Below are 20,654 nucleotides of genomic sequence, written 5' to 3'. Positions count from 1 at the left end.
TAATAGTTTTTAAATGTTTTATATTAACAAAAGACATGAACATTTAGTGACAATTCTCTTCAGAAATTCTCATACTTATTTCAGGATAAAGTCAGTATTTTGCCCATACCCCTTTCCATCTTTCTTTGGAATTGAAAGAGCAACCACATATCCTACCAGTTTCTCTATGCAGAATGTACTTGACTTGGTAAGGAAGGGTAAGGAAGGAAGCTAAGAGCTAGAAAAGGACATAATGCTCCATCTGCCACCCTCTTTCATATACACTAGATTAAATAATATGTATTATTAAAATTAATTTCACCTTTTTTTACATTTTTATTGTAGCTACAGAACACTGAGAATTATATCAGTGGCTCACATATTTCTACTGAACAGTGCTAGTCTAGAATGCTGCTGTCTTACAACATTCATCTCCTGATTTGTCTAATAATTGTGAAAAATTTTTATCTTCCATTGTCAAATTTTCTTTTCTTTGCCAAAACAGACTAAAAATAAAAAGTTCTCAATTTACAACTGTATTCAGTGAAAGAAAAAAAAATGAAAACAAAGACGACACAATGATAGGGTCTCCAGACTTGTTTTATACCATTCTGAAACAAGATGCAATACATTTTGGGTAACACAAAATTTAAAACAAGAATTATATAATAGTGATGACTTATTTTACTACTGTATCATCTTTCTAGGCAATTTCATCATTCTTCCACTTTCTTATAGTTCAGAGTAACTGATAATTGGTAAAAGGGTAACTCAGATGATGATGAAAAATAGCAAAATATTTCAAGATATTGGAAAAATAACACTAAGTTCCTATATCCTGCACTAGCCATATTTTAAATAATTGTCACTTTTTTAAAGCTCTTAAGTAAAAATTTAGGAAAAAATATTAAAGATTTAAACAATCCTCTAAAAAATATTTACACATGACTACTCTCCAAAGTATCATGGTATTTTAGAGAGTAACAGCAATTAGTATGAAAGCAACCAGAAAAAGTGTACTACACACTTAAAAGGGGAAAAACATGTTCTTCTTTCTTATAAAAACCGATGCAACCCAAATTATACTATTCAAAAACAATGCCTCAATTTAGCAGATAATATTGTAAGTCAAGAGTAAGTATAATAAATAGATAATAGGACAGATAACGTCTGTTTTAGAAAAATTAGACAGACATACTAATTGGGACAAATACAAAACAGTAGTAGCTAAGTAGAAAAAAAAAATAATAGCCAAGGAGTAGAGTGAGCACAATCTGGAAAACTGAGACTACCATAGAAAATACCTGTGTATAATGAGGATTCTTTTAATTCCATCAAAGTGTTTTTACAATTACTGTACCAAGAAACACTAGCTTTAATTGACCGATCTAATGAAAACATGACACTGTTAAGCTAGGCTTATGAGGTAAATATCTAACACCTATTTCTTAAATAGAATGGGTAAAAAGTATGCTGACTCACATTAATGGCAAAAATTAGAGGCATATTTCTAGACATATAAAGAATATCTTATTTAAAATGGACAAAATCACTCTTAAATCTCCAGAGTATTATAAGAGAATTTTATTAAAATGAATTCAATGCTTCAGCATACCACATTCCCAGTCTTCAAGAACAACATAACAATAGAGCTAAAGGAAAATGCCTTAAAGAAGCAGAGAAAGAAGCTGAAGAAACTGTTTTCTTCTGGTATGCAGTTTATCCGAATCACTTGAGATTTTTAAAATCTGCCTAAAGAATTCAGTTATAGTAGTGCCTCCACCTGCTTTTAAAGACAAATAGTACTCAATCCTTCCTTATGTGAAGATGTTGGCAGGGATCTGAGAATATAAGTAATGTACCTAGACTAGATATAATAACTTCTCACAACCAAATCATGACCACATTGTTCCTACAAACTATCTACCAAAGCACTTTAACAGACTGTTTTAAAAAATAATAAGACCACCCCCAGTATATAAACAGCCAGATACCAGATTTGAGAAACTTTCTCTGGAGAAACTAAATGGCCCCATATAAAAGAACTGTAAGTCATAAAAGCTGGGCAACCTTCAAGACTATTCACAGCCTCACTACCCAATAAAGAAGTCCATTAGCTGAAAAGTTCTGTAATGCCCAGTCAGGGCTTTAATGCCTCAGTTTGAAGTAGAAAATAATACCAAAGGCTCATCAGGCATTTAAAGTAAATTCCAATTTGAAAAAGGAACCAAAATAAACTAAAAAATAATACAAATGAGCAAAAAATCACAAGATAGACAAAAACTTAAAGACAACAATTAATATCCTCGGAGCAAAGATACCACAACATGAAATAAGAACTATATGATACAAAAAAGAAAATCAAGAGAACAAGGAAAGTTAAAAAAAACAAACAGGACACTGAACATTAACATTTCAAACAGAAGGGTAGAAAAAACTCAAGGATATCTCCTAGAAAGTAAAACAAAAGACACAAGAGACGGAAATGGACAATATTAGAAGATAACATTAACAGAGCAACTCAGTAAGTTCCACATCCAACTAACAGTAGTTCCAGGAAAAAAAAAAAAGGCAGAAAAGATAGGGAAGACGTTAACAAAGAAAAAAATACAAAAAATTTCTCAGAACAAAAGAGTATGCATGACTAAAAGGTGCTACTCAATACACTGAATGAAAAGTGAGATAAATGCGGCCCAACATGAAATTTAAAAATAACAGGGATAAAAATCTAAAAACTTCCAAAGGCTGGAGGGAATAAGTGGGATATATATCATAGTGTTACAACAATACTAGAAACTACAAGAAAGTCAAACAATTCTGAGATATTATTTCTAATGATACATACAGTCAAGCTACCAATCAAATATATAAGAATATTTTCAGACATTCATATTGTCAAAAATTTCACCTTCTAAGCAACCTTTCTAAGGAAGCTACTGGAGATGTCCTCCACCAAATCAAGAAAATATACAAAAAAGATATGAATCAGAGACTACAGAAGTGAAGGAAAGGAAATCCCCAGACCTCTGTATAGCACTCCTTGGAGAGTAATCAGTCCAAGATGGAATAGAACAGTGTTTTGCAACTTTTATTTCATTATCTCCCCCATGAGCCTTTTTCTTTCCTATTTGGTCCTTCCCCCGCCAAAAAAAAAAAACTTTAAAATAATACCAATTGATACAATTGGTATTATAAAACTTTTAAATAATACCAATAGATACAATTGTGTATCTATTTATGTACCATAGTCCTTTAGAGAGCCACAAACCATTGTAATAGTTATGGTTTTTTTGCCCCCAAGAATCATATCCTCCCCGCACTGAAGGATATCATTCCCCATTAAAAATACATGGAGTAGAAAGAGAAGACTTCAAGGAGATCTTGATAAATGGCTTATCTGATAAATTAAGTCTGTGTGAGAGAATAAAAAATATATACTGGTCTTTGCACCCTAGTTCCTGGCATAGAGCTCCTGAAACCCTTGTAATTCCTTTGGTAATAAGAGTGTCTTTTGTTTCAATGAGGTGACTCTGGGTGGGCTCCTAGATGGCTCCTGGATGAGGTGTGGTCACCAGAAAGACCAAATCAAGTTCATTAGACACATAATTTTCAGCCCCGGCCCTGATTCTTTTGAGAAAGGAGAAGGGTTAAAAATGGAGTTAGTGATTGATCATGCCTACGTGACGAAGCCTCCATAAAATCCCAAAAATGTGGAGAGAGGAAAAAAATAGTGTAGATGATAGAAGCTCTGTTCATCCCTCTGGCGACCAAATCAAAGTTGGGATGGTATTAAGGAAAAATCACCTGGGATCTAGATGAACAAGCCATACAACTAGGGAGAAGAAGTCCAGGAAATCACCTTGCAATGGCAGAAGGTAGGATGGGGAGAGGATGTGGGGCTGTCCGGTCTCAAGCAGCTGAGTGAGATGGAGGCTGCAGCAGCGGCAGAAGCCTCTTCAAGGGGCCGCGACCGCGTGCAGATTTTCATGGTGACGGACCTGCTCACTCTTAGCACCAGTGCCGATTTGGCTGTGCACAGGGGACACCAGGGACTTCCAGGGAGACATTGTCGGAGTGAGGGCCGAGGCCAGACTCTCTCTGTACAGAAATGCCAGCTGTATCCTGTTCCCCATTGAGCCTTCCCCCTTCCCAGTACGTAGACACAGCACTACCATAGTTGTACGATAACAGAGGTCACTCCACCCAGAGGATTCCCTGAAACCCCGCCTCCCCAAACTTGCGGCCCCGCCCAAGCCACATCCAGGTGTATCCTCAGCAAGTCAGGTACCCACTGCTGAGCAGTGCCTAGACTGACACCAGAGGCAGCTGGCCTCGGTTTCTGGTGCAGCCTTTTGAGGCAACTATAAGCACAACACCTGCGGATTACTTGCTGAATCTTAACAGGTGATCCCAGGGGGAACAGGCTTGGGCTAAACTCCTCTCAGGACTGTGCCACTGGACACCTACTACACAAATCCACACTAATAAGACTGGGAGACTTAGGAGCTTTGCTTAGTACATAGAAACAGACACAGAAAGGCAGCCAAAATGGGAAGACAAAGAAGCAGAAACCATATAAGAAAATAGAACAGAAATCCAGATATAATGGAGTCAAGTAATCTAACAAATGCGGAGTTCAAAACACTGGTTATAAAGATGCCCAATGAACTTTTGGGAAAGGTAGATAAATTCAGTGAAAACTTCAACAAAGATATAAAAAACATAAAAATGGAAATGGAAATTATAAAAGAGAACCACATGAAGAATACATCTGAGATGAGAAGTGAATTAAATGGAATAAACAAAGGAATAAACAAAGTGAATAAAGGATCAAATGCCCTATCTCGAGGACGGGAAAGCCAAAGACACAATTGGAATGGCAAGAGAGAAGATGCCAAGACTATAAAAATAATTTAAGGAGAAACATAGGACAGTATTAAGGGTCCAAATATTCGTCTGATCAGCGTAACTGAAGAAAATCAAGATGTTGAACAGCTGTTTGAAGAAAAAATGATGGAAAACTTCCCTAACCTGGTGAAGGAAATGGACATAAAACCCCAGGAAGCTCAGAGAATTCCAAAAATCAGGGATCCAAAGAGGCCCACACCAAGACACAGCATAATTAAAATGCCAAAGTTTAAATATAAAGATAGATTAAACACAGCAAGAGAAAAACAATCACCTACAAGGCGGCTGATTTCTCAAAAGAAACTATGCAGGACAGAAGGGCTTAGCACAAAATAGTCGACAGGATGAAGACCCAGGATCTACAACCAAGAACACTTTATCCAGCAAAGCTACATCATTTAGAGTTGAAGGACAGATAAAGAGCTTCCCAGACAAAAATAAGCTAAAGGAATTTGTCACCACCAAGCCAGTATTACAGTAAATGTTGGAGAGACTACTTTAAGGAGAAAAAAAACATGTATCAAAAACAGGAATAAAGAATGTTAACAACTACATTCCTATCAATTATATTTCCTTAAATGGAAAAGAATGAAGTGCTCCAACCAAAAGATAAAGTGGCCGCAAAGGACAAGAAAACAAGACCCCTATATAAGAAAAGGAAGAGGATGGAAAAAGATATTGCTTTGATGGACCTAGAAGGTATTTAAGTCAAACAGAGAAAGATAAACACTATATGATTTCACTTATATGTGGAACCTAAGGAATAAAAAGAACAAACTAATCAAAAACAGCCTCACAAATATAGTGGACAATTTGGTGTTGGACAGAAGAGAGGGGAATTTGGGGGGCTGGGAGAATGGGGTGAAGGGCTAAAGAAGTACAAATTAGTAGCTGATGGATGGTCATGGGGATGGTGAATACAGCATAGAGAATGCAGTTAGCATTAATATGTTGGCTAGGTAGAGGGTCAGGAGAAGGAGGGTGCAATTGGGGGGATTGTTTTATGAACTATATAGATGTCTAACCAATATACTGTATACTTGAAATTTTAAAAATAAATAAAATTTAAAAAAATAAAGAATCCCAGAAATGTAAGGTTCAGTGAGCTTCCAAGTTAGTGAACATGTGGAGGTGCTAAGAGTAGGTGACATGCTCAAAGAGGGCATGGAAGCTCTGCATCCTCTGCCCATATCCCCTACGCATCCCTTCCATCTGGCTGTTCTTGAGTTATATTCTTTTATAATAAACTAGTGATCTAGTAAGTAAAATGTTTCTCTGAGTTCTATGAGCCATTCTAGCAAATTAATCAGACCCAAGAAGGCAGTCGTTGGAACCTCCAATCTATAGCCACTTGGTCAGAAGCACAAGTGATAACCTGGGCTTGTGACTAGCAAGTGAAGTTTTTGTGGGGTGTCGGGAGGGAGCATCTTGTAGGACTGAACCCATAACCTAAGGTTTCTAATACTATCTCCAGGTAGTGTTAGAATTGCATTGGATTCTTGAACACTCTGATGATGTCCAAGAATTGCTTGGTGGTGTGGGGAAAAAAAAACTCAAATTATTTGGTGACCAGAAGGGAAATGTTTTGTGTGAGTAGTAAAGGAGACTCACAGGAAAGAAAGATATAGTAGGGAAGAGCTGGGTTTTTCCTTTTACAGAAGGTGAAAGACTGAGATTTTCCACTGTACTCTGCCATGTAGAAAATCTTACTAAGAGGCTACGTACTGAAGTTTGAGAGACTAGTGAGAGATACAAAGAACTCTGCTCAAGTTACTTTTTAAAAGGCAATTACTAAGTTCTAAAAAAAAATGCTTTATAAGAATAGAATGAAATCCCAATATTTGGTGCAGCAATGAAGTGAATAATATTTAATCATAATATAGTGAATAATGAATATTAACCAAAAATTTGAAAACTACATTAGAGAGATGGGAAAAGGAGGAAGGGAAATAATTAAGCTAAATCTTCATCAATTATAATGAGAAATCAATATATTAATTTTAAACTGATCAAACTATAGATAGCCATATGAAAATATTACTTAGAAACACAAAATAAAAACCGCTAAAAGAACTTGTGGGTTGGAGTACAGGGAGCAGATCACTGTTGTTTTTTCCTTATAGTAAGCTTTTTAGCATTATGTCTATGTGTATAAATCATTTTGCTAAATTAATGTTTTAAAAATACAAGGTGTTATGAGCTTTGGAGGTTAGAAAGATATCTGCAGTATAAAATTTTTTTTATTTTTTAAATATGATAGTAAATCCCTCTCTGTGTACCATCAGCACTTTGGCATATCGGATATGGCATGCATATCTCTATTACAATGTATTGTGATTTAAAAGGTATTGTAAATTCGAATGTATTATAATTACTGATTTACATGTTTGTCTCTCCACCAATTATGAACTCATACAACATGTCTTATTCATCTCTATGTCTCAATGCAAAGCATATGGTAGGAAATCAATTAATATTTGTTACATGAATAACAAAAATGTGAAAGACTCTATAAAATAGAATCACGGGATTAAAGGCTAGGAGAGGCCTTGAGAAAGAATCTAGCCCAATTCTCTGGTTTCCAAAGAATGAAACTGAGTGTGAATAAGTGACTTGAGTTATCCTTAATGGCTATAGTAGTATAAAAACTAGGGACACTCTGGCATTTGATTCACTATCCTTCACAATTCAACATTAATTTCCCATTGATGACAGGAAAATAACAGTTCGAATTTCACCACTTTCTCCCAAAAATCCAAATTTTGCCTCATCTTAAAAACTGCTCAATTTATGTACCCTGAATTCATATTCTTTTGATTTGTAAAAATTCTAACTTTAAAATTGTCAAGTTAACTTATCTTGCTGGAATTAACATAAAAAGAAAAATTATGAACATTTAAATAAAATAATTCTCCAAATATTTCTAACTATACGAGTTGCAACCAATTAACTTTATAACCTAAAACATACCACTTAAGTTCTCTTTGTATCTAGAGGAAAATCTCTAAGTACGCATTTTAGAGGTGTTAAAATATTAGATTATAAATTGTAGTGACCTAAAAAGATTTTATTAATTGCTAAAATATCTTGAATTAGATTATGTACTTTCAATCTTATCCTTCTAAAAGTTGAACCCATGTCCCTCTACTAAGTCTTTTTCATACAGAAAGTCACACCAAACACTGCTAACTCATTTTACATATTATATCATTTCACCTTCCAATCTTATTATGAAAATATTTACCATTCAAGTCAGATTTAGAAGCACTCGGAAGATTTATTCATACATTATAAACACTCTCTCTACTTAACACTAAGCAAGATAAAAAATACAATAAACTTGATTCTATTTATTTGAGTATTATTTATGTCACAAAAGAATAGTTCTTTCACTGAGGAAATATTTATTATACCCATGTTCTAGGTATTACTTTAGGTACTGGGAATAAAATAAAGTTCTTGTCCTCACCGAGTTTGTATTAGCTTTACAATTAGAACTACAAAAATGTTTTCATTATGAAAAAATAAAATCATGTAACTCATAGTCTAAATGGCTGCCTACTCACTTGATTGTCACCTCCCTAAAGGTAAAGACTGTTTATTTCAAACATTCAATTTCCAGGCTCTAAGCACTTAAGTGTTTGTTGAATGATTTCCAAGTCACAGAATTACTTTTTCTAAAAAAGAAAAAATAATTTAAAAAATAATAATAAACCTTGTTACATACCACTGATGTTGAGATCATAATCTCCTGCCGTAATCACATTAGCTACTGATCCTTCTGCAGGCTGACTGCCAGAAACAACATCATTCAAAAGCTTCCGAATGGCTCCAGGCTGAGGTGGTTGGGTGATAATGTTGCTTACTGCTATCTTCAAATTTTTAATGATGTGGAGCTGATTGTTAGGATCTCTCATATGAACTTTAAAAAAGAAAAAGAAAAAACTTGAAATTAATTCCATACAATGCATAACAACCCAACAATAATAAAAAATTGGGTTACTGGTTTACAAACAAAAAGGATGCTCAAATCAGAAACCAGAAATTCCAAGTGGAAGAATCTTCCATAAGTACAACTGACTTACAACATTCCTTTATAACCAAAAAGGCTAGCCAGACAGTAACCTTCTCCCTCAATGTTACTGCTCACAACATAGCTACAGTAGGTCCTTTCTTTCCCCATTTGGAGTTGCCAGCAGCCAACCACCATCCATACCAGATCTCTAATTTTCACTTCACCCTAAGGCTGGTTCAGGGCAGTGTGAAGTCTGTGGTATCAACACTGAAAACAGTAAAAGGGGAAGAAAAGGGAATTAAATGCTACAATTGGGATTCCTCTACTTCCTCTACTGTGCTGTTTGCATTCTCAGCCCCTATTCCACTATCATAAAAATCAATGCCCACTCTGGTGAAGATGTTGATAGTGGGGGAGACTATATGAGTGTTAGAACAGAAGGTGTATGGAAACTTTCCATAGTTTCTACTCAATTTTTCTGTTAACCTAAAACTGCTCTAAAAAACAAAAATCTGTTTTAAAAAATCAATGCTCAAATCCCTTCTCCAGCCCCAATACCTCTTGCCTCTAACCTGCAATAGGTCTTGCCTGTCTCTGGGATTTATAACCAGTGGTTCAGAGCTTCAGTCCCAGGAATAGGTTCTTAGGAGATTATAGCAAGAAGACAGTATCCGCTGTGCACAGTAGGAAATTTGAGCATATTTCTTCATATAAATATAATCAGATAAAATGATTAGTTTCTATAATAATATTAGAAGCAGCCCACTATATTGATTACGGATTCAACTTTTGGAGTTAGACTTTATTTTAAATCCCAAGTCACCACTTATTAACTGGGTTATCCTAAATAACTTAACTTTTCTGTTCTTCGATTTCCTCATCCATAACATGTAACTAATACCTAATTCGCAGGGTTAAAGATTTAGGTGAGATATTGTTAGATGAGATAATAAGTGTAAAGCACTGAACGCCACCATGCCTGACTATACAGTTACGTGCTCAGGATGTGATGGGAGGCAGCAGGTATAATATACACTATTTCATCATATACAAATAGAGTCAATTCTGGAAAACTGACTTTGGGTACAATTTAAAAAAGAAATGACACTTATTCCTACTGGAAAATGCTTTATACCAAAGTTTTAAGTTCAGGACTGCCTATATTTTAAATAAAGTTACATCTGTAAAAACTGTCTTCCTAAACTTCCTGTGTGTTCTGTTGATTTCTAAATTTTTAATTAAAAAACAAAAAACAAAAATATTTTTTAAATACTATATATGGAATGAATATTTGTACTTACATTACAAATATATGTACAGAAAGTACAGATAAAATACATGTACATCCCATTATAATGAAGAAGGGAAGGAAATGAGACTAAGGAACGGTAAAAAGGTCTTTCATCTTTCATAGATGCTTTCAAATGCATCTATGTTTGATGTTTGAAAGGAAAAGATACAAAGCAAAAAAGACAAGGTTCATATTTGTTGGTTCTGGGTAGAAGGGAGCTGGATGTATTCTCTGCATTCTTCTGTAATTGTTTATGTTTTCTAATTTAAATAAACACACACAGGACTCTCTACCTAATTAAACTTTCCAGCTGGTCTATTAAACAGAGAAACCAAAACCATGAATACTATGGTGCATTTTTGATCCTTTTAGAAACATACAAGTATTCTTCTTAAAGTTGGTCCATACTTGTTGAATAACATAAGTAGCCATGTACATATTAAACCTCTTAAGATTTTAAATTGGCTAATTATCTTTAGTATTCATAAGTGTTAACACAAAAAGAATACTCTAGTTTTGCCCTATATTCAGAATGGAGTTATCAGTTATTAAGTAATCCGACTAATAAATCCAGAAATTAGTTAATAGGTGTGGCAGCCAGCCTCTGAAATGGCCCCCAATGATCCTGATATTTCCTGTTATACACACCCTTGTGTAGTCCCCTCCCATATCCCAGAGTTAATATATGTGATCAACAGAACAAAACAAAAGCAATGGTATATCACTTCTGAGATAAGGTTATAAAAGAGTACAGCTTCTATCCTGGGTTCTCTCTGTGATCACTCAGTCTGGGAGAAGCTAACTGCTATGCCATAGGGATGGCTATTTAGGGAGCCTATAGAAAGGCCCACATGGCACAGAACCCAGGTCTCCAGCCAACATTCCAGTGAGTAAGTGAGACTTGCCAACAACCATATGAGTAAGCTTGGAAGAGAATCCTCCAGCCCCAGATGACTGTAGCTCCACTGCAACCTCAAGAGAGACCCTGAGCCAGAAGTATCTAGCTAAGTCACTCCTGGATTCCTGAAAAACGGAGATAATAAAAGCTTTTGTTTTAAGGTGCTAAGCATTGGGGTTATTTGTTACACAACAATAATTATACACTGGAGAATCGCAAAACCAATCTAATAAGGAGGAAGATAAGAGCTGAGAATGATTAAGAGAAATGCTCTTAAATCACACACAAAATTCAAAAGCTTCAGAACTAAATGATTATATTAAAGCTTTGTTCAGATTATAACAGCACAAAAGGTGACCTTATGTCATATAACATCTCAATTTCAAAGTAATATTTGACACTACATTATCTTACTTTTATTTATGTTACCTTATATTTCTCGAATACTGTTATTATGCAGTAATATTTCCTAATATGTGCTGCTCCATGGATTACCATTCCCTCAGGATAAGAATTGTTTCTAAAAAATTGATGCCATGTTCAAATAAATTTGGGAAATACTGAATTAAGTTTTTAAAGTCTCTTTATAACAGGTCTTCCCTTTAATGTGCTAATTGACAGTTATTCTCCCAAACACATGCTATACTAAAGCAAACTTATTTGATCACAAACTTCATCTTTAGGGAGCATATAACACATCTGGTGTTCTAGGGAATATATTTTGAAAATTGAAATATCTTTCATGTTCTTACTCTACCATATAAAGAAAACCTCTATTGCTGAATAAATTGAAACTTGTACAAAAATGACAAAAACAATCTAATTCTGAAAAGCTGACTTAGATTTTACTCAAAGTTTGGTACTTGAAAAACATAGAGGTTAGTTACCTAGTTACACCAACATGGTAGTTAAGACTGATGAAATACTTCTAACTTTTTAAAGAAACATAAAACTAGAGGCATTAAATATCCTTCAAAAGTCATTCTCTAGTCTAATTTGCCACTTAGGATGGTTCAGAAAATATTCAAGATTTAAATTAAAATTATATTCTATTCTTATCTTTTTAATACCTTAAACTATTTTACAATGAATTTTAAAATATTTTCAAAAATGAAAGCTAAGTACTTTCAAAAGTTAGCGTTTGAAATTTTCTTAAATCTCATAAATGTCTAAATAGTATGTTAGAACAGCTTAGAATTATCAAAGAACTATCACTAAAATGGCAAAAACAGTAAGGTTTGAATAAGTAACACTACCACTTTTTTTTTTTTTTAAATAGACAGCCACTGTAAATTTCTCAATTAGTGTTAGGATCACAAAATTTGTGTTAAAATAATGAATATAAACTCTTTAAGTCTCAGCATAATTCAAGGAATCCCCATGTTTAAGACAAAAAAGCAGCCTTTTTTGGATGGTAAAGAGCCCCAAACTTACCAGCAAAAAGTTAAACCACATGAAAAATTAAGTCCTTTTTGCCAGATTTCTAACGCCACCACCCATAGTTCATGTTCTAATCATCTTAAATTTTAAAATTTACATCAACTCTTATCTCTCACAATATTTCATACCCTTGCTCAAGAATCTAATACTGTCATAGTTACCATTCGAAATGAAAGGCAAAATCCCTTTCCTAGAATTCAAGATCCTCTCTTATCTATGATCTTCCCTTATTCTTCTGTACTGATAGGAACAGTTTCCTCACTGTTCCTCAACTACTCATAATTCATAATTTATACCTCTTGTCCATAATATTCTAACCTCATCCCCCTCATCAGGAAACACTGACCCTCCTTCCTTTCCACCAACTCATTATACTCCTCCTCTAAATCTTTCGCAATGTGCAAAAGGAAATCAGAAGAAAACTGATTTGAGCTTCTATTCACTGCACCATCCAATACAGGAGGCACCAGCCACATGAAGCTTTTGAGCACATGAAATATGTATAGTCCACAGTGAGATGTAATATAAGTGTAAATGCACACCAAATTTCAGATAGCAACAAAAAAATGTAAAATATCTCATTAAGATTTTTCATATTGATTACATATTGAAATGGTAAAATTTTGGAAATACTGGGTTAAATAAGATATATTAATGAAACTAATTTCACCTGTTTATTTTTTTTTACAGTGACTACTAATTTAAAATTATATATGTAACTCACATTATATTTCCATTGGACAGTGCTGCTCTCTAGTGTGAACAAGTAATTCTAAACATTGCCAGGAGATGACTTGGTTAAAAATACCTTGTTTTGAGTTGCATTGCCTGTTTTTAAATCTTTCCCACATTTAAGACTGTGGACGAGTTAACATCTCTTTGCCTCAACGTCTTCAAATTTAAAATGGTGATAACGGTAACTACCTCACAGGCTTCAATAAGGACTAAAAGAGAAAGCTACATAAAGCTGGTATCAAGTATTAGCATTATTACTAACAAAGCAAAACAGTACACACATCAAAGTCAAACTGGCTCTCATGTGTTTTGTTTTTGTTTAAAGATTTTAAGAATGTAGGGCACTTTGCTGTTCTTGTCGACACAGTACAACACTGGAGGAGCTGGTGATGGTACAAGCTGAAGAAAATCCAAGACTTCCCAAACTTCGTGTTTTTTTTGGACAGCTCCCTCTCCTTTAAATGCTAAAGTGAACTTATAATGGAGCTAGTCTCTAGAAGAATACACACCTGTAGCATATAAATACATACATTTATGGCACATCACTTTTTTTTTTGTGGAGAAGTAATCATAACCAAATAAACATAGTCTTTCATTTGACAAAGCTTTTTAATAAATGCTGCATTTTATACAGACCTGAAAAAACTTTAGCTATACTTTGCTATGTTCTGTTTGCAAAGTACCAATAAAGACTTCGGTTAAATCATTTTTGGGGTTTTATTACACTTATTTTTCCCTAATAAAGAATCTAAAGCTAGAGAAAACAGATAGCTCTCCATAAAAGACGATTCTGTTCATTTATCTTTTATCTGAAAAACCAAATTTAAGGGCTTTTCCATTCCGATTAATCTAGACAGCTCTAGCTAGATTAAATTAACGACAACTTGTCCATTAGGCAAAGGATGTTGCAAGTTTTATTATTTTTATAATACTTTTTATTTTCTTGAGATTAATTATTATATACCTAATGTTTAAATTTTCAAGGAAAAAAGTAAACTAACTAAACAGAAGCTTAGAAAGAGAGATTGCTAGAAGCATGTAATCTTCAAAACAACTCTGAAGGCCCAGTTTAACACCAGAGGAAGATGATTCGTCTTGGGGCTAAGAAGCAGCATCTTCCTACCGTTATCTGTCGTGCAACTTTCTAATGTCCTTCTTATGCTGTTGAGAACACTTTCTATGCCTTTCTCTGGGGCTCACGTTTTTCTTTACAGTAATTACCTAACAGTCCGGCTTGTTCGGGGATAGAGAGTACCTAGAGAAACTGGAGATTAGGGCAGCACTGTCTTGACAACCTCACTCACGGCCCCTCCTCCAGCCGCCACCGAAGACGCCGCGGAGCCCCAGCCCCAGATGCCACTCCACCGGCTCCGCGATGTAAACATAGCCCTTCTCTTCCTTGCCCGCCCCCAACTTACTTTGCGGGAGCTCAGTGAAAAAGGGAGAAGTCTACATACCCTCGGAAGTGAGGCGAGAGAAGGGCTTAAGCAACTCGGCGAAGCTAAGGTGATTTAGACGAGTGAGCCGCTCAGCTTCGTCGCTGCACAGCGCGGCCACACAGGGGACGAAAGAGTCCGGGATTAGCTCTTGCACTGATTGTACACACTGGGCCATCGCCGCGGGAGAGGCAACGGCGGCGCCCGCCCTCCGGCCCACTCTCAGAGGCTGATCCAGCGGCTGCAGCAGCTACTGCCGCCGCCCGCCGGCCTGGCCCGGCCGGGCGGGGCCCCGCACTGAAGCCTCGAGACCAAGAGAAGGAACAGACGCCGCAGCCTCGGCTCACGGGACACACACCACCGACCCCTCCCCGTCACCGCCGCTCCTAGGCGCTCTCCCCGACGTCCTCACATTCCACCCTTATAGGTGGAAACGCCGACAATCAGCAGATAATCCTCCGGACGGCAAATTCTTGGTCACTGCCCGACCGGAACCGCCATATTGAGACCGAACCCTGACCCACCGGCAGTACCAGTCCCGACAGCACCCGCGCTCGCCCCTCACGTGACGGTGTTAAAGAACGCGATAGGGGCGGAAGAAGAGAGCCAAGGAGAAGGAAATGAAGAGCGACGGAGGCCGTTTGGAAGGCTAGCGCCGGAAGTAGTGCAATGGGTGGCCCCATCACTGGGCGGGGCTGGGGTGTGGCTACGAGTGTGTTGGGCGGGGCCATGCGGGGGAGTCGCGCGACTTTAGACCTGGTTCTCACGCAGGTATTCGGCAAGGCCCAAGCGAGGCGCAAGGGTTACCGGCCGGCCGGCGCTCGAGATCCGTGTTGTCACAGTGGCGAAGACGCCTACTCTCCTTCCACGCCAAGCGGCGTGTCTGGAGCCCCAAAGGCTGTCCCTGGAAACAGTGGGCAAATGATGTGGCTGTTGCGCTGCTTCCAGCCCTCTCTCCTCGTCCTGCCCTTCTGACGCTCCCGGTGGAGCGCTGAGGAGCACTGCTCACTGGTGACAGTGTGCAGCCCCCACCCTCTAGTCCCGGTGCTTGGAGGGTTCCCTGGAGCTGGCCTAAACAGGTCATATATTTCGTTTAAACACAACCATGCTTTTAGTAACGGACTGCCAAGAATGTGGACTTAACCAGTAAACAGAAATGTGGACTCTTGTGAGTCCTGCAATTAACACGAGTAAAGGGAAACTGACGCTACTGCATTTTTGTTGATCATACAGAAGGGGTGTACCTGCAAACGTCCGAGTCGTTTTCTCCGCAGCCGCTTCCTTTTTACCCTCTGCTATGGTGTTCACTTCATAGTGATGGAGGTAAAGGAAACCAGTAATTATATGCGTATGGAGTGCTGAACTGGCTTTTATTCCTAGTTTTCATTTTTATAAATTGTTCCTCTAAGTACATGGAAGTGAATGAAATGAATTTTACTATAGTGTCACTCAATTGTTTGAATTCCTTCTGAGTTATATACCAAAAGTATAAGACAGGGAAAAATGCAACACTCTATCGTGGTTTACGCACCTTAATGTAAAGGAGGTTTTCCCAGCATCAGTATGTGAAATTGTTGGATTGTTGAGCACCATGAAGTTTTTACCATGGTTAAGAATTCTTAACAGATGAGAGGTATGCCTTTTGTAAATTGAGAAATGGGAAGTAGGAAATGACAGTAGGATATAATGACATGGCAGCTTTAGCCACGGATCAGTTTAGAAAGTATAATACTTACAAGTTGAGGACCTGGAAATTCATTTCTTTAAAATTATCTGAACCTATGCGCCACCTGGAAATTTTTTTGGTACTTCCAGGGGTATGTATATTCCCTTTTGAATACCTCTGATTTCAATCCCTGCACTTCGTATTTTGAGAATCTCATGCAACTGAGTATGACCGAAGTTTTTTGTAACAAGGCTCCTAAATGCAAGCATACTACTTTAGTACTCAACTCAAAATAAATGTTAAAAATGCAATATATTTATTACACTAAAAGTAAAACTAGCTCTATTAGACTCTTTAAGGACTTTCAAGGGCAGTTTAGCCTAAATGGACTTTTTGAGCTATAATTCACATACTATTAAATTCACTTCTTTAAAGTATACAATTCAGTGAGTTTTAGTATATTCAGCTAGCCGTGCAACCATTACTACTATCTAATTTCTGAACATTTTCATCTCCACCAAAAGAAGCCTAGTGTCCATTAGCAGTCACTCCCTCCCCCTATAACACCACCAGCCCCTGACAGGCACTGCTTTACTATCTCTATAGATTTATCAATTCTGGGCATTTCATATAAATGGAATCATACAATATGTGACTGCGTCTGAACGCTTTCGCTTAGCATAACATGTTCAAGTTTCCTCTATGTTATAGCATGAATCAGTACTTCATTTCTTTTTAAGGCTGATCCTAAATGAATTTTTGTCTTCCTCTAAGTAAATGGAAGTTTGCATTTACTTTAAACTCTAATACCACATCCACTCAGTGTATTCCAGTGAGTGACTTCATTGTAAAAATATATTTCCTAGTCTATCCTAGTCTAAGGCGTTCATTTTCCAAGGTGTTGTTCTCACCTAAAGGTTAAAGATGAATCATTGCCACATTTGTTTTCTAGCCTGTGAGAATGGAGAAAAGAGAATTGAGAAGCATGTGACTAATGGTTTAAGATCAAATGGTAGAAATAGAGTTCAACAATTTTACTCACATCCTACTAGCCCCAGTGAGTATATTGGTCACACTTATCTCCACATGAGACTGGAAAATGTAGGTCCTTGGATTCTGTTGCTAAGTGAAAAGGAGGAGAGTCAATATGGGATGACAGTCAAGGGTCTCCAACATACTTTATTAAGAATGAGATCCTTGCAGAAAGTATTTGCATGGAGTCTAAGATATCACACCTCTCATTTCTACGACTCCTCTGGACACTGGTTTTGTTTTGTTTTGTTTTGTTTTGTATCACATGTCTTCTGAACCATTCATGGTGTTCAGGAAAAATGAAGGGCTATGATCCACCAGGCCTTAGCCATGTGCCTACCCTCAAAGCCAAGAGGATAGGATAGGATCCAAGAGAGGATGCTTGCTGGACAAGATATCAAAATAACAAAAGCAGCTAAGGACCTCTTTTCCAAGTACTGAAGATGAGACCCAGCTTCCTTTTCTCTCCCAAGTCAAAGACTCCCGTAAAACTTATGCTATGTCAATGGGCTTACATTTTGATATATTGTGTTATCAAACATTCATGGATTGTTTTATTTTGTATGTATAATATGGCCAGTCTCTTCTGATGGCTGGTGTGGTTAAATTTAAAGAACATAAACACTGAAGTCAGAGAGGCCTGGATTCAAAAGCAGTTCCACCACTTGTGAATAAAAATTATGTCACCATTATTGATCACCATGGAGCAAGCATGATGCTTTACATAGATTGTCTACTACTTTTGCTTCTCACGCAAACCCTGAAAAGCATGTGTCGCCAATTTTCAAATGTAGAAACTGAAGCGCAGAGCAGTTAATAACTTGCCCAAAGACACGGCACTGGAGCCAGAAACAGAACCAGCTCAGTGTTTAACCCTAGAGATTTGATCACTAGGATAAATTGCTTTTCCATACATTTTCTTGCTTTGAAAGTGCCTACAGAAATTTTACTTTGCAATAATATATATCACTTTAGCAAGAAATCTGTGAATTTTTACAAGTTACTTACCTTTTCTGAGCCTCACATTTTTTATCTGTAAGCTTAGAAAGCTGGGACTAAAAGATTTCTTATATTCATTGCAATCTGAAAGTCTACTCTTCCTACTATTATTAAAGTTCACTATGTTAACAGTAGATGGTGCTATTGAGTACTGGCTTTAAAAACGAATAAAGCAGTTCTAATTCCTGAGTACATAGTTCTCATATAGGAGATAACTACCTATATATCAGAACATTAGAGTTCAATAAATGCTCAGAAAATTTTCACATTAAACGTTTCTTAAGCTGAAAGATTTTATGTTACATTACTTTAAAACACGAAAAATATAAAGATTTAAACATATAATCCATGTATTGCCCTGCACTTTTAATTTTATTTACTGTACTGAATTTTTTGTTTTGTTTTTTTGTTTTTTTTGTTTTAGGCAAGGCAACCCTTGGTTGACCTTACAGATTGCAAGGACCTCGTCAGCTTGCAATCTCTTATTTTTTTATTTTTTATGCCTACAGCACCTGGTCTTCCTAGGTGGTCTCCCATCCAAGTACTAACCAGGCCCAACTTGGCTTAGCTTCCTCCTGAATGTTTTAAAATAACTTATTAACATTAAAATTCTGACTACAAGAGATAGCATCCATTTCTCAATTATTTTAAGGATGAATCATAACCATAATTTTGCATTCTAAGGTATTTAAGCTCCATATAAATCTTCTAATTTAATCTGCAGCAAGTAAAAATCTTTTATAAATATTTTTCTCCTTTATGTTCCTAAGGTTGGGGATAATATTACTGCTTAGTTTTAAATTACATATACTACTTCCAAAAACTGGATTCGAATATGTAAAATAAAGATATGGGGGGTGGGGTAGTGGTGGAAATATTGAACATCCCAACTCCAAACAACTTTATAAATGTTTTAATCTTCAAGATTTAGTCTAAAAATAAATACACAGTTACATGCCATGTTGTAGGTTGGTAGCATAGACACATGATTTTCTATTTAGGAAAAATTACAATATCATTTTATATCTGAGGAAACAGAGAGGTAACATAATTTTCCAAAGGTTATATGCCTAGTTAGGCACACAGCTAGTAAAAGATTCCCAGTTTCTTGACTTCCAGTCTCAAGCACTTTTCATTATACTTCCTCAGTTTACATATTAACTAAAATTTATTTTTATTTATTTATCTCTCCTTTTTCAGATATTATTTAAGGCAATAGACGTTTTAATGAGTACTTTTTAATTCTAACACATTAAAAATTATTTCTCTATATAAAAATAAAAGGAATAGCTGCTAAAATATATAGCAGTCCTCAAAAGCTATATACATTTTTTTTAAGCTAACTTCCTATGCAAGTTAAAAAATATATGCAGTTTAAAAGAACTTAAAGAACACATGGAATGACATCTCATGTTCGTGGATAAGAAGACTTAATGTAATTAGGATGGCAATACTTTCCAAATTGATATCAAAATCCCAGCTGGCTTCTTTGTAGAAATGGACAAGCTGATCCTAAAATACATGTCAAAATTCAAGGGACCTAGAATGGCCAAAACTATCTTTAAAAAGAACAAAGTTGAATGACTCACGCTACCTACAAACTTACTACAAACTTACAATAACCAAGACAGAGTGGTACTGGCATAATAACAGACATACAGATTAATGGAATAGAATTGAAAGTTCAGAAATAAACTCTTACATTTAAGGGCAATTGATTTTTGAAAGTGTAGCAAGACAATTAGAGGAGGAAAAAATAGTCTTTTCAACAAATGATATTGGGTCAACTGGATATCTACATGTAAAAAAATAAAGTTGGGCCCCTACTTCACACCATATATAAAAATTAACTCAAAATTAGTCAAAAACTTAAATGTAAAAGCTAAAACTATAAAACTCTTAGAAGGAAACATAAAGGTAAATCTTCATGACCTGGAATTAGGCAATGGTTTCTCAGGTATGACAACAACAAAAAGAGATAAAGTGGACATAATCAAATTTTTGAAACTGCTTCAAAGGGCACCATTAAGTAAGTGAAAAGACAACCCACAGAATTGGAGAAAATTTTTGCAAATCACATATCTAATATAATCTCATAAAAATCTGATAATGTAAATACTGCCAAAAACTGGATTTGGGTACCAAAAATGTAGTTATACAAGGAAAAAAAAAAAAGCTAATATAATGTAAAGAACTATTACAACTCAATGATAAAAAGGACAAATAACCCAATTAAAAATAGACAGAGTCTAGTT

The 20,654-nt window shown here is 36.1% G+C and overlaps 1 protein-coding gene across 3 annotated transcripts in view; it reads right to left on the bottom strand.

Annotated features, from left to right (window-relative positions):
* The window catches only part of TRAPPC8 (trafficking protein particle complex 8), an 81,233-nt gene extending 65,998 nt beyond the window's left edge, over positions 1-15,235 (bottom strand). For 2 of the 3 annotated variants that reach the window (XM_011361901.2, XM_011361919.2), the window contains exons 1-2: positions 14,724-15,219; positions 8,615-8,809 (exon numbers count right to left, since the gene is read on the bottom strand). In XM_011361901.2, coding sequence (XP_011360203.1) covers positions 8,615-8,809; positions 14,724-14,880 — 352 coding nt within the window. In that variant the 5' untranslated portion in view covers positions 14,881-15,219. Of the gene's footprint in view, positions 1-8,614; positions 8,810-14,723 lie in introns of all 3 variants that reach the window. The other variant, XM_011361910.2, reaches the window with a different exon arrangement.
* Positions 15,236-20,654: the final 5,419 nt, after the last annotated feature.

This window comes from Pteropus vampyrus, unplaced genomic scaffold, assembly GCF_000151845.1.
Source record: "Pteropus vampyrus isolate Shadow unplaced genomic scaffold, Pvam_2.0 Scaffold3, whole genome shotgun sequence".
NCBI classification, from domain to species: Eukaryota; Metazoa; Chordata; class Mammalia; order Chiroptera; family Pteropodidae; genus Pteropus; species Pteropus vampyrus.
Note: the sequence above shows the minus strand (reverse complement) of the source record. Positions and strands in the feature narration are given on the sequence as shown.